Source organism: Panthera uncia, chromosome D2, assembly GCF_023721935.1.
Source record: "Panthera uncia isolate 11264 chromosome D2, Puncia_PCG_1.0, whole genome shotgun sequence".
In the NCBI taxonomy this organism is placed as follows: Eukaryota; Metazoa; Chordata; class Mammalia; order Carnivora; family Felidae; genus Panthera; species Panthera uncia.
In genome coordinates this window covers 51,833,713-51,847,601 of record NC_064818.1, presented here as the reverse complement: position 1 = coordinate 51,847,601, position 13,889 = coordinate 51,833,713, and the positions used below count along the sequence as shown (strand labels likewise).

The 13,889-nt window shown below is 45.7% G+C and overlaps 1 protein-coding gene across 7 annotated transcripts in view; it reads right to left on the bottom strand.

The window, feature by feature from the left end:
- PDE6C (phosphodiesterase 6C) overlaps positions 1-10,398 on the bottom strand; it is a 44,878-nt gene extending 34,480 nt beyond the window's left edge. For 2 of the 7 annotated variants that reach the window (XM_049646411.1, XM_049646417.1), the window contains exons 1-5: positions 9,630-10,395; positions 3,404-3,556; positions 3,211-3,300; positions 2,141-2,281; positions 798-872 (exon numbers count right to left, since the gene is read on the bottom strand). In XM_049646411.1, the coding sequence (XP_049502368.1) occupies positions 798-872; positions 2,141-2,281; positions 3,211-3,300; positions 3,404-3,556; positions 9,630-10,064 (894 nt within the window). In that variant the 5' untranslated portion in view covers positions 10,065-10,395. Of the gene's footprint in view, positions 1-797; positions 873-2,140; positions 2,282-3,210; positions 3,301-3,403; positions 3,557-9,629 lie in introns of all 7 variants that reach the window. The other 5 variants (XM_049646412.1, XM_049646413.1, XM_049646414.1 and 2 more) reach the window with 5 other exon arrangements.
- Between the last annotated feature and the right edge of the window lie 3,491 nt (positions 10,399-13,889).

Below are 13,889 nucleotides of genomic sequence, written 5' to 3'. Positions count from 1 at the left end.
TAAGCTAAATTTTAAAAGTTGAATTTATCCAAACAGCTTTCACGGGAATCTTGTTTTACTTTTAGCTGATCCCTTTCTATTGTCCAGAAATACCTGACTACTAACTTCAGTGGAACAAACCATGTAATTTCTCAACCTCAGTCAATGTTTTCTCTTCCCCACTGTATAATGAACATTTCCCACCTTCCAAGCTGGAAGGGACTTGAGAACTAATCTCTCTACTTCTTTGGGCAGATGAAAACCCCAAGGCCTGGACACATTCTATCCCAGTACCTTCACTTTCCTGTGTGTTTGGGAACATGGTGGTGAGACATCGTTCCTGCCCTCTGAAGCTTGTGTCAAGGGGGACACAACTATCCAACTCTTGCCTGGAGTCTCGAGTCCAGCAGGTGTGAAGGAGGGCCTGGGCATAGTGCACTTAAAAAGCTGGGCACGTGGCTCTGATGTCCCTCCCTATTGAGATCTATTGATCCACTAAGCCCGGCTTTACAGAAAAGGAAATTGAGAGGTTAAACAATGAGTTAGTCAAGGAGCACCTAGCTGGCTAGGGAAGACCTGGGAGGTCTTCCCTAGGTTAAACAATGAGTTAAGGCAAGGAGCACCTAGCTGGCTAGGGAAGACCTGGGACTTGAACCTCAAACTCCTTGTCCAGTGTTCTTTCTACTACTCTGAGGTCCCCCAGAAACTTACAGGACTAGAATCCAGGGCTTCTCAGGCCAGCACTCTTCTTTCCTCCCTGCTGGTTTTGGCAACCTGTACCATGCACACATATCACTGAGGAAGACATTTGCACTTACTCTGCCATCTGGTGTCTTTGGACCTTTATAAGGCTCAACTTCTCCAAGTTTGATTGGCCACTCATCATAGAATTCCTGGAAGCAATTATATGTAAACATATTAAACAAACTGTTCCATGACCTACTATATCTTCTATGAGTTTCATGGCTTTGCATATTTTATTTACTTATTTATTTTATAAATCCAGAATTTTAGAGCTGGAAAAGACCTACGATTTCCAGTAACACCGCTTACGAACTTGTGAATGTGAACAAGTCACTCAAGCGTTTTCATCTGTAAAACAGGGATGATAATAGAGTTTATGCTATAGGGTTGTGGTGAGCATTAATGAACAATATGTACAGAGCACTTGCCCTGACACATAGTCAAAGGGACTCAATAGCTAGTGGCTCTTTTATAGATAAATAAACTAAATCTAAATAGGTTAAGAGGCTTGGCCAAGGTCATGCAGCACGACCAACAGTGTGGCCACCTTACCCAACATCTGTTCTCTCCCTCTTCCTCTCTAACAGACCCTGATTTTATTTAGGTGCCAGGTGGTCATTTTTCTCAGGGAATATGGGCTTGTACAGCCCCTGGGTGGCCCCTATGAGATGCCTGGGATTAGTCTGAGGGCAGGCAAATGGCCCAGTTGTGGACAGTGAAGAAGGGGGAGAAATCTGCCAAGGCGCTTCTGGGGAAGGGTGCTCCTCACATCACATGAAAGGTGATGATGGTAACATTTACAGGAAAAGCCTCCCAGTTTGGTCCTGTCCATGTGCCATGCCTTGAGCTATAACAGCCATCTTGCCACCCCAAGAGGAGACCTTGCCACCATGCTGAAGGCGGCAGAGACCCTGCCGTGGGAAAACAGGAAGCCCCTGGGGCCTTGATGACCGTGCTGCGTTCTCAATGAACCAGACCTAGAACCGCCCTTCTTCTGCCCTTCTTCTTCCAGGAAGAACTCGGGACTTCTTGTTAAATGAGATAATAACTGTCTTATTGTTAAAGATGCTTTTAGCTGGGTCTGATGTTACTTGTAGCCAAAAGCACCCTAACCCAAATACACTCAACTACAAAGTCCCAGAGCCAGGATCAGAACCCACCTCTCCTGACACTTGGTCCTGTGTTTATCCACTTAGAACAATTACTCTGAAAAAATAACTTCAATTCACAAGGAGAATAAGAAATAGAAACAAGACAGTGTTCATTACTTATGCTGAGCTAGGAGAGCTCCAACCGAATGAATGAAACAAGATGAGAAATGATTATACATTGTATGTGAATATTATCCATTTTTTAATGGATCACTGTCTTGTATAGACGATTTGAGGTGAGACAAAATGTATGGAAGAATGAGGACCTTCTCCTTGGTCATGTCCAGCAGTCCGATGGAGTACCGTTCACAGTTCAGATATGTTCTAATTGTGTAGAGTGCTTTGTGAAATTGCCGCTCAACATCTGTGAGCTCTTCAAATACTTTATTGGCAGACCACATAAGGATCTGAAAGGATGAATTAAAGAGAAAACAGAACAAAATACAGTGAAGACATGGAACATTAGCCAAAAGAAAGGAGAAGGTGTCTCAGACAAAAAGAACACATATCAGTAAACAATGCAATTTCATTTCTGAACGTGTACCTGTCTGACAAACTACTCAGATGCAAGGGTGTGGGTTTATGAAAGTGGTAACTCATGATTGGTCCCCGTGCCCGAATGTTTTGGCTTCAAAGGGCAAGTGACCTAAAATTGGAGGCAGAGGCAGTTTTGGGGGAGAGGGTCCAGTATTGGGGGCCCTCTGGCTCGTGCTGGCAGTTAAGGGGAGAAAGCCATAGGCCTTGTTCCATGCATCTTGAGCTACCCAGAGGTAACCTAACCTGGACAGTTGGAGGGGAAGGGATGTGGAAGCCCTCCATCCCCACCACTCTCCCCCACATTGTACTGATGAAGAAACTGAGGTTCAGAGAGCAGCCTGGACTCAGGTGCCCTGGTTACCAATGTTGTTCTTTATGCTTCTGGCTCAAGGAGGCAAGAGACTTCAGAAGAGTGATTTGCTCCTCAAATTAAGGGCTTCAATATGTAGCAGGCACCGCTAAGAGCTTTATGTTACAAACTCATATAATGATCATTTGATAGTTACAACAAGCATGTAGGGTAGGTTACTCTAATTATAGCCAACCCACAGAAGAAACCATGGCTACCCGGGATAAAGACTGAAGAAAGGCAAGCCAGTGGTACCTACAGACGGAGAGGCAGGGAAGGGGGGCGGGAGGCAGGAGCAGACCACGAGAAGACAACTGGGACTAAAGTTTGGGAATCTGCTCCATGTGGCTTAAACCCCCACGAGTGATAGGAGGGGTCTGAGCTTGTTGCCTCTGGGTCCCTTTGTCAGAACAGGTCGGCATGGAGTGATTAATGTCACCTTCCTGTTACCTGGCTTCTCCGGGATTCAACACTGTACAGGTACTGGGTGTGATGAAGTTTTAGGATGACAGAAACAAAGCTGAGGTATTTGGAAAAGACCTATGGAAGGCAGAGAAAACCAAATCAGGTATGATATCTGTCTCTCGTTAAACAACAAATCAATTTCCCAAGCCTCTGACTCGATGCCCAGGGTTAGCGTTACCTCCTCGTCCTCTTTGGAAAATTCAGATGCATTTACTTTGTTAACTGCCATAACCACAGCAAGAACCTCCTTGCCTGTCATGATTGGTGTTGCCAGCAGGTTCTTTGTGACATAGCCGGTTTGTTTGTCCATGAAGTCAGAAAAATGGCTGTTCTGAAAGACACATTCACATGTTTGCCACAGCAGCACAGAACCACGCAGTGTAGATCCGGGAATGGCAGCAGACCACTCTCTCTAGTCCAAACCGTACAGACAACCGGGGCCCCGGCACAGTGGGGAGAAAGCCATAGGCCTTGTTCCATGCATCTTGAGCACACACCCCCATCCCATGATTGCACAGAATGAACTCACCGGTCTCAGGACGAGCATCTCCCACCTGAGCTATGGCCTCTCTAGGCGAGGCTGAGGTTGGGCCAGGAGAAAAGAGGTGATGTCACGGCAAAGTGGAAAGTGAAGTGCTATGAGGAAGCAAGGTTACAACGGACAGAAAGTGTGCTGGGAACGAGCGCACAGCTGGGATTACAGGTATAGGCCACCGAGCTCTTCTTTCTAATTATGACAATAAAATGTGCACTTGGACTCAGGCAACCAGTACATCATAACAAAGAAAAAGATTAATCCTCTCCACCTGATTCTAATCTCACCAACTTGAGAGAACCAGTGTTAACTGCTTAGTATGTTTCCTTGCGTACCTTTCCCTAATGTTTGGACAAAAGATTTTCTTTTTCCCTTTTCATAAAGCTTTCTTTTCGAATTTACACATGACATTCATCACATAACAATATTTTGTGGACTTCCCTCCGGACCAGTGCATATGGATGTGAATTTACCCTCTAGATTCTTGTACAATAGCGCAGTGTGGGAGCCCCGTGGTCCACTTGACCATTCTCTACTGACTTAGACTGTTTATAGTTTTCCCCACTACAAACAACGTTGTGCTAATCATGCTTGCTTTCGTTTTTATGTGATGGATTCCCCAAAGTGGAAATCCCTTTTGCTGGATCCACAGGTGTATGTGGTTTTTATTTACACAGATTACTTTCATAACAAGTTGGAAATCTTACTTCCACTGGTCATGTGTGGAGAGGACCGCTCTCTTGCCAGCACGAGATGCTTACTAGTTTTTAATGTTCTACCAACCTAATGTCTTTCATGCATTTTTTTTTTTAAATTTCTCTCTTTGGGAGAGACGAAGAGGATCTTCCCAGATACAAGCCTCATGCAGTAGATGCGAGAGATGATTCTAATACCCTCATCATGGAAAGGGCACAGTGATGAGTATGAAGAGGCCCATAAATGGAAGAGCATCAGAGGATCAAGGATAGTCATTCTTATCAGCTGTAAGTTAGAGGATCACGCACTCTAGATGGGTGTAGACTCAGCCTTTCGTGGCTCATACTATCTCTCCTTTGAACCTTCAATTGAACCTTCAACTGAACCTTCAATTGAACCGAACTTTCAGGCTGACTCCAAGACTCACAGGCCAAAATTAATGTGGTTTTCCTTTCATAGGTTGTATTATTTTCATTTCCCTGTGTTGATGGTGCTTCTAAGAACAGCACAAACCCCTAGAGGCTGGACTCTGTTCAGTTTCCCAAATTAAAAAGGTGGGAGTCCTCTGGTGTGAGACTTCTGGGCCGGAATCTACCAGGGAACAGGGCCACTTGGTCAACAGAAGTCACAGCTCAGCTCAGAGCAGTAGACCTGGGCTGTGCCTCACAACCACCTGCAGATAAATGCGGATCTTCAGACCCACCGAGTCCTAACCTCCTAAAACAGATTCAATCTCCCCCAGGAATCTGTACTTTCAGTGGGTGATTCATTCCTGTGGAGGATCCCTTAGAAGCAGTGAGATGCTAAAGGAGTCAAATGCAGCCCCTTATCCCAGATCTCTTTTCTACCTTTCCTACCGTGGACCCACACAAACCAGCCATTTACTTAGGCTCTGGAGTCAGAGTACCCTGGCTGAAACCAGGCCTCAGTTTACCAGCTGTGTGATCCTGGGAAGGCTACTTAGCCTTTGTGAAAACAGGAACACTGATACTGTGAACTGTCCAAAGTTCCTGACACATAGAACAACGCAGGATGGGTAGAGCACTTAGAAAAGTCTCTGACACATAATCGTTGGTCAAAAATTACTTGGAAGAGACACCTGGGACTTCATTGGGCCTCCCTGGATGAGAAGTAGTTCTCTCTTGTGATTACCGTTCTGCCTCATTTACACACCAATCTCGGCCACTAAATGAATAATCAAAATACCAGATACACGCACCAGGGGATGATGGAGTCAGGCAGTGTTTCTTTGCAAACACACTTCACTCTGCAGGTTCAAACCTTGATGCTATTTTATCCTAGATTCTAAACACATGGAAATATTCTTAAGTTTAATCGGCTGTTTTGAGAAAATGACTTACAAGTTTCAAAATGTAATTCTTGCTTATTATTGTATCTGAAAGCCCTAGATAAAACCAGCCGTCAGATTACACGGTAGGCGAGGTGAGGCTTTCCGGTTCACCAGCTCAAACAGGCCCCAGTGAGGTATGCTTGACTAATTCCTGTATTTCTTGGATTCACAAACTCCCCTTGATGGCCCTTCAAAGAAGCCACTGAAGGCAACTGGAGAAATTATGTAGAGCAGCAGACTTACTGTGTCCCTCATCCAATCTTCCCGTTGTTAGATTCTGATAAAACACCATTATCCCTTGAGACCAGGAGCCAGAAAGAGAGAAGAGAAGGAATACAGAGGAGAGAAGTACGGCAGCTAGAGGCAACCTGTTAATTATTGAAAACTTAGGACTTCTCCGTGGCTTTCTTTTAAACCACATTCAGAATGAAAGCCACCCACAGAGTTGATCAGCAGTTTGCCCAACAGAGAAAGAAATCATTAACCTGAGGAGGATATCTCTCAGTTTCCTATTATTAAAAGTTTTCTTGTCTTTAACCTGTTTTAAAAACAGGCAATAATCATTGACCCTTTTTTAGCTACCTAAACACAGACCCCGAAAGCCCCTTGGCATAAATATAGTATTACTGTAGTTGTAGTTTATTGAGTACCTATAGGAACCAGGCACTTTACGTACGTTGAATCTGTATATTTATTTGCCTCTATGTCTCAGGTGCAGAAAAGCAATCTATCACACAATTACCTGGTCTCAGGCCTGCACCTGCACTGGGGTCGGGCTCTTACCCTACACCACGTGGCTTCCCTGCTATCACTTTCATGGATTCCCCAAGGTCAGAGCATCTGGCTTTACCTGTTTTTCTAGGTGCGACACGTCCTTCCCTCACGTGTGCCAACACTGTCAACCAGAGAGAAGCCATGTGTGGTCAGTGGTGTGGTAAAAGAGGGAGACCTCAGAAGACCCAAGTTATGGTCCCAGACCCGTCACATGCTGCCTAATTGCCATTGAGAAGATTCTTACATATACGGGATGGAAATAAAAACATGGTCCCTCCTTCCTTGCAGGGTCTTTGCCAGAATCAAATAGATTACAAATGTGAAAATGCCTAGAAATTGTCAGATACAAAGAAACAGTAAAGAATTAGTAGAAATTTCATTAAAACATTGGTTTCCATCTTTCCCTTTGCAGATTTTACCACAGTTGATTAAAGTCTGGCAAAATTGCAGGGATGTGTGGTAGGGGGAGGGTAGAAAGATCATTGGACACAGAGTGGGGACACCTCATCTAGTCCAGCCCTTCTCACTCACTGACCATACCATGGACTGTAGGAAAGATGCAGCCTCAGCTTCCTCTTCCCAAGGAAGAAGTCAGCTCCAGACTGCTGGAGCCCCTTCCGTCTGGTATCCCATGCTTGCCTTGGAATCCACTTTTCCCTCCTGCATCTGCTCACCCAACACACCAGTGGTTTTCAATACTGACTGCATTTTAGAATTGCCTGGGGAGCTTTTAAAAATACTATCGCCTGCATCCCAACCCCTGAGAGTCTGGTGTATTGGTCTATTAAGTCTTGCATGGTATTTTTTTTCAAGCTCCCAATTCGATTTCAATGTGCATTCAGAGTTGAAAAGCACTATTCTACCAACCATGAGAAAAAATGCTTAGAAGCAGTAGAAATGGAAAGCAAACGAGCTGAGCAGGATGTCTGTCTTCAACACATACTTCTCTGTTCTACCCATAACAACCAGGAGTCCTTAGGTAAAAAAAAAAAAAAAAAAAAAAAAAAAGGAAAAACACGACTCCTGCCCACCTCCACCTCCATTACTGTCCTGTTCATGCAGCGTTGCTCACCATGGACAACAACAGACCAAGGCTGCCTGATCTGTTAAGTAGCTCTCTGCTATTATTCTCTTCTCAGCATGTGGAACTAGGCTCATTAATAAAGCATTACAACAGAAATCATTTTACCTGTCTCTTTAAGCAAGTTTTTTTCCAGAAAAAAAAAAAAAAACAAAAAAAACAAAAACAAACTTGCATGTCACTTTAAGTTTGAAGTCCTAGTAATTTTGGAGATGGTGGAGACTGGCAAGAAGCATATTCCCGTGAGAAAGCCTCAGGGTGAGTGGGCATAGCCTCCTAATTGGTGTCAAGAGAATTTTGCTGAAAGGGTGCAAATTGTTTTAGTCACTGAAGCGGGGGCAGTCAGCCCCAGAAGCTTAGACCAGCTTGAACTCACAGAAGGGAGGGATCAGAAAGGACTGAGGGACTCTGTGCTATCTGATGGCAACCCTTGCACCTAAGGGCTGTGGTGTGGTTGTTTGCAGAGTGCTGCTAATGTTTGACGACTTGTGTGCTTTCTGGATCCATGCGGCTGTGCCCCTGTAATCAGCTTCAGGAGGCATGAAGGGGATTATCCTCCTGTGACCAGCTGCCCCCATTCACGACCCAACAAACCTTGGCACAGAAAGCAGAGAGATTTTAGGGACCACTTCCCCATCAATTCCCTTCCATCATAAGCTACTGCTTCCCTTTGGTTACCAGCAAATCATACTAATGGGGCGTGCATATAGAAAAAAAGTCAGCAGGAGAAAGTACAGGCTGGTACCTGTGGTTATTGATGAGCAGAACAATTATGAGTGATTTATATTTCCTCCCTTTTGTTTATTTGTATTTTATAATCTTTTTAAAATGAATAAGCACCGGTGGCAAGAAGAGTGATTTTTTTTGTTTGTGTGTTTGTTTGTTAATTTTTTTCTTAATGTTTATTTATTTTTGGGACAGAGACAGAGCGTGAGCAAGGGAGGGGCGGAGAGAGAGGGAGACACAGAATCTGAAACAGGCTCTGGGCTCTGAACCATCAGCACAGAGCCCGACGTGGGGCTCGAACTCACGGACCGCGAGATCATGACCTGAGCTGAAGTCGGTTGCTTAACGGACTCAGCCACCCAGGCGCCCCTGTGTGTTTGTTTTTAAAAGCATGTAACAATGCCTTGTGTTTGTGCGGGACGCTGTGGGTCTTCAGGGGCAAACTACATGACTGGAGTGGATTGTTTTTTTTTTTTTTTTTTTGAAGTTTAAGTAATCTCTACACCCAACATGGAGCCCAAACTCACCACCCGGAGATCAAGAGTCACACACTCCCCGGACTGAGCCAGCCAGCCGCCCCTGGAGTTGATTCTGAGTAGAGCTGAGTTATAGGGGGTTGGGATGGTCAACTGCACTTATCACCCAAATTTACACTTTTCACAATCCAAATGTGAACATCTGAACTTTCAAATGGTATTATTTTTTCTTTCTGCACATCTGGTCTGTAGGTGAAAGTGTTCACTTGTGAGCCAGTCCATCCCAGAGCACAGAGTGACCTGAAAAGGTTGTGAGAGGTGTGTATGTGTGTGTGTGTGTGTGGGGGGGGGGTGCAGTTCACAAGTCTCAGCATCGAGGAGCTTGCTAATCTCCCAATAGCACCGCTGTGCCGTGCTGTTCAGAAGGAAAGTTCCCAGAGCAGGGAGGAGATGCAAGGAGCACCCGTGGAATGCACCAGGCCCAGGTGAGTTTGCCCCACAAAATGCAAAACATTACAAGGGACACACACTAAAAACTTACTCATTGTTTATCTGAAACTCAACCTGAACTGGGCATCTTGTATTTTTATTTGCTAAATCTGGCAACCCTTGGCCTGGCGGATCCTCTCCCCACCGTTCCTACTCAGATTATAGCCAAACCCACGCTACAAGGGTGGCCCTCGGTGCCCGACTCTCTCTCCATTGCTTCCTCCCCTCAGCCCCGCCAAGACGTCCGGTGGGCCCCACCGTCATAAAGCCACCTACCTTGTGCACGTCTGGGACATTAACGGCTTTCTTCGTGTGAGCAACCCAACCCACTATCCCAATTTCCAACGGGAACACGACTTCTCTGTCGGGGCCCACCAGGTTGTCCTCAAACCTGGAGGTGGGGGTGACGTCGAACAGCCGGGAGGCCACCTCAGGCGTGCCGTTGCGAGCCCGGCAGGCGAACAGGCTGCAGCGGTCGGCCTGCAGCAGCTGCGCCAGCTTCTGCAGGGCCCCGTGCACCGCGGGCTCGGCGCCGCGGGCCTCCTCCTGCACCGCCCGCAGCAGCTCGGCGCACAGGGCCCACTCATCCGCCGGCGACAGCGCCCCGCTCGGGCCGGGGGCTTCCGGCAGCCTCTTGGCGAAGTACTCCTTGGCAAACTGAGGGTTGTCCTCCAGGTATTTCTCCACGGCCTCTTGGCTGATCTCGCCCATGGTGTGGTTCGCTTTGCTTCGCTGCTCTTCCAGGAAGGAACACCCTCAGAGCACCGCCTGGGACCCAGTGCCAGCGAGGAGATACATCCTGGTAATGGCACCTCACAAGATCCCCCAAAGATGGAACAGAACGGTTGCTCGCTTGGAAGAGCTTTCAAAAACTGCCGGTAACTCTTGGGCTGTGACAGAAGGTCTGGCTTAGAGTAGGATTCGGAAGCACAGGATTAAAGAGTTCTTCGGGACACGAAATCCCTAAGCATTATTATTAGCTCATAAGTCCTCGGAGAATCCTCAGAACATCTTAGATCAGCCAGGCAAGTGGCAAGTCGAAGCGATTCTTCCAGAAAAATAACGGAACACGAGCCGCCATCCGCAGCAAGAAGAATCATCGATAATATATCCATTAATGATATTACATTAGCATCGATTGACAATTTGACTCATTTTTTCCATGACAGCTATATGAAGTGAGACTATTAGACCTTGGAAGGGTCTCCTTATTTGTACAGCAACTTTAATGAGCACGTAGGGGAGATAGAAGCATTTAGCATCCATGCAACATAAAATGGAATATTAATCTTTCCTTCTCTTAAAAGTCCTATGATCAAACAAGTTGCCTGGCCTACTTTGTCTAAAACCTTCACCTCTCAATTCCCCTCATTTAAAAGCTTGACCTCGGTAGTGTTGTAAGGGAACAAACCTTAATCTTATTCTAGAAAGGTGAACACGGCAAAACATTTGCCTGGGATCCAAGCCTAATCAAGCCACAACTTAAGCAATAATCCTTGTCAACAGACATGATTGTAAAAAGCAGCCCATGCAGCTGCTAACTGGGTTTTCCTGCCATGCATATTAGTGTGGATTTTGTTTTGAATAGTAATAGCCAGACTTGTGCATTTTTGCTCCGAGACACAGTCTGTTAAATCTAGTGGATAAAACCTGTCTTGTCCGTTGCTTGGATCTCCAGCATCTCGGGGGAGGGGGTGGGGTGTGGGGGGTGGGGTTGTGCGTGGACAAACACGTAGTACTACTTAGTTTGGCTTAATGTTCAGTTTATTAAACTTTTACATCCATTAAGCACACTTTCCCAAATATTTAAACACTGTTATACAACTAATAAGTCAAACAACATATTTCATGAACTGATTTCCTTGAATTTTCTTTTTTTCTTTTTAGAGAGAGAGAAAGAGAGAGAACTCATCACGAGGAGGGGAGGGGGCAGAGGGAGAGAGAGAATCTTAAGAAGCCTCCACACCCAGGTTGGAGCCTGACTCGGGACTTAATCTCACAACCCTGGGATCATGACCTGAGCTGAAACCAAGAGTTGGATTCTCGACTGAGCCACCCAGCCGCCCCCAATTTCCTTGAATACTTAAATGCTGATTTCAAAGGTAGCCAAGATCTTTTAAGCATTTTTAAAAAACTATAAACTTTGTAACAGATTCTCTTGAGTGAGCCCCCATGTTACAGTGGCTCTAGAAGTTACCGTTAGACCCACATTTAAGTCTACTTCAAAGATAGCAACGCTGTGCGTTTCATTTACTGTGCTAAACTTAAAGCTTACCTTGATAGAGTGATAACAGTCTTACCGAAAAAGGAAAAGACATCCACTGAGGTCACAGGTTCTATGTCAGTTAATGAGAGGGTCCTGGTTGGAACATGGTTTTCCCAGAAGAACCCAACTCAGACTGGCACTTGAGCTATTGGCTTCTCATGGAGTTCACTTGCTACCTCGAGGGGCCCTGCAGAGCACACACCTTCTGTCCTCCTCTGCCTAGTCTCAGGAGAGTCCTCCTCAGAGTGCTGTTTACTTCAACATCCTATTAGCATCTCATTATAATCAGAGTAATGCAGGGGTTTACCTCTGAAGAGAAAGGAGCTGAGTCAGCCCACCCCTCTCATGGGACCCTCACCTTCTCACAGTTTGGACACTTCCTACTGAAAGAGCAGACCTAGGCCGGCCGACTAGTAACTATGTCCTGGACATGGCCTCAGAAAGAAGTTCCCGCTCAAACCTCAGGCCACGCCTCCTCCCCTTGAGTAACTTATGTTTTCTAAGAAAGCAGGCTATCAATTGATGCATTCTTCCGAAGTCTAAGGTGGGAGGAAGGGGAGTGTGAGAGGCATGGAAAGTGTGAGTAGAAGAGGGAGGGCTTCTCTCAGGTAGGGGCCAGAGGCAGGAGCCCTCAGCCCTGTCCAGGCTTAGAATGACCTGGGAGCATTTTTACCCCTCTCCAAACCAATTAAATCAGAGTCTCTGGGGATGGTGTTTGGTGCTAGGTATTTATATAGCACAGCAAGGCTGACAGCCAATGGTTAATAGGTGACCAGTGAGAAACGTTCTGTATACACTGAGGCCAAACATGTTAGAGACCCTCAGACACAGTGGTTCTTAAACTTCAGGTGCATCAGAATCTCCTGGAAGACTTGTTCAAACACAGATTGCTGAGCCCCACCCCCAGAGTTTCTGATTCAGTGGGTCTGTGACCACCAGGCCCAACATTTGCATTTTTAACTAGTTCCAGGTGACGCTGATAATTGCTGATCTGGGACCACACCTTGGCAGCCATTGTTCTATCCTCCCCCAGCCAATCGGCTGAGGCCAAGACCCTTCCCCAGCCAATCGGCTGAGGCCATGATCCCTATAAAACCTTTGTGCTCTTGAAACCCGCTCGGTATCTCACCGCTGTGTCGGTGCAGGTAGGGGATTGAGCTCGAGCTAGCTCGAATAAAGGCTCTTTGCTTTTGCATCAGACTCGTCTCCCTGGTGGTCTTTGGGAATCACAGATTCTGGGCATAACACTACCTAGTTCTTTTGTGTGCCTATGGCACAGCTCCAACTTCTACCAAAAGTATGTTGTGTACTCACAGTTCCCTAGTTCCATCCTTCCCTCATAAGCAGAGAGGAAAAAACACATATCTATATTCCATATGCAGATACATACTTAATAGGAAAAACAAAATACCCACAGATGTTAACATTCCTCTACTTATAAAAATAAAAATTAATTTAAAAATGAAACACATTCTATTATTGCCACCATTCTTTATTTTTGCTTTTATAATTACTCCTGATTTGTGATTTGCTCATTCTTTCAACATGTCTATTGATTGTCCATCACAAGCCACCATATTAGCCTCCGTGGTAGAGACTTCATGTTCCCCCTCTTCTTATTCTCTCCTCCTCCTTGTTATATGAGGTTATTCTTTCCTGCCCTCCTCCCCTATAGGGCCACGTGATCAACTTTGCCTATGGGTTGTGGGCAGAAATGTCTCTTTCAGGTAAGAACGATTAATTGCCAGCTTAAGACCCTCTACTCTCCATTTTCCTGCTGCCACATCAGTTCCAGATGGAGGGGCCTCCTGATTCCAAGTGAGGATGTCCTGGAACAGAGCCTCCTGCTGACCTGAGATGGGACGTGTAGCATGAGTGAGAAATAAACCTTTCTTGTTTTTAGCTCTGAGAGATGAGGGTTATTTGTTACTGCAGCACATCCAAATCAATCCTGACTGCTACACTTCTCAGGGGGGATGCAGGCAACAAGTAAGTCTTGATCCCAATTTCACACACACTTGTGGTATAATACGGGAGTTAAAAGTAATACATAAAGAGTTGTAAGACATGGAACAGAGCATGATAAATGCCAGAAATGAGGTACATACGTATGGCTATGAGAGTTCAGAAAAGGGATTAATGGGTGGAGATGGGGAGGAAATCGAGTGTGTTCCAGATGGTAGTCACAACAGGAGCAATAGCATGGGGTGTAGAGTAACAGGGAAGAGTGAGAGCTGAATATGAAAAGGTAGGTTGGGCTCAGATTACAG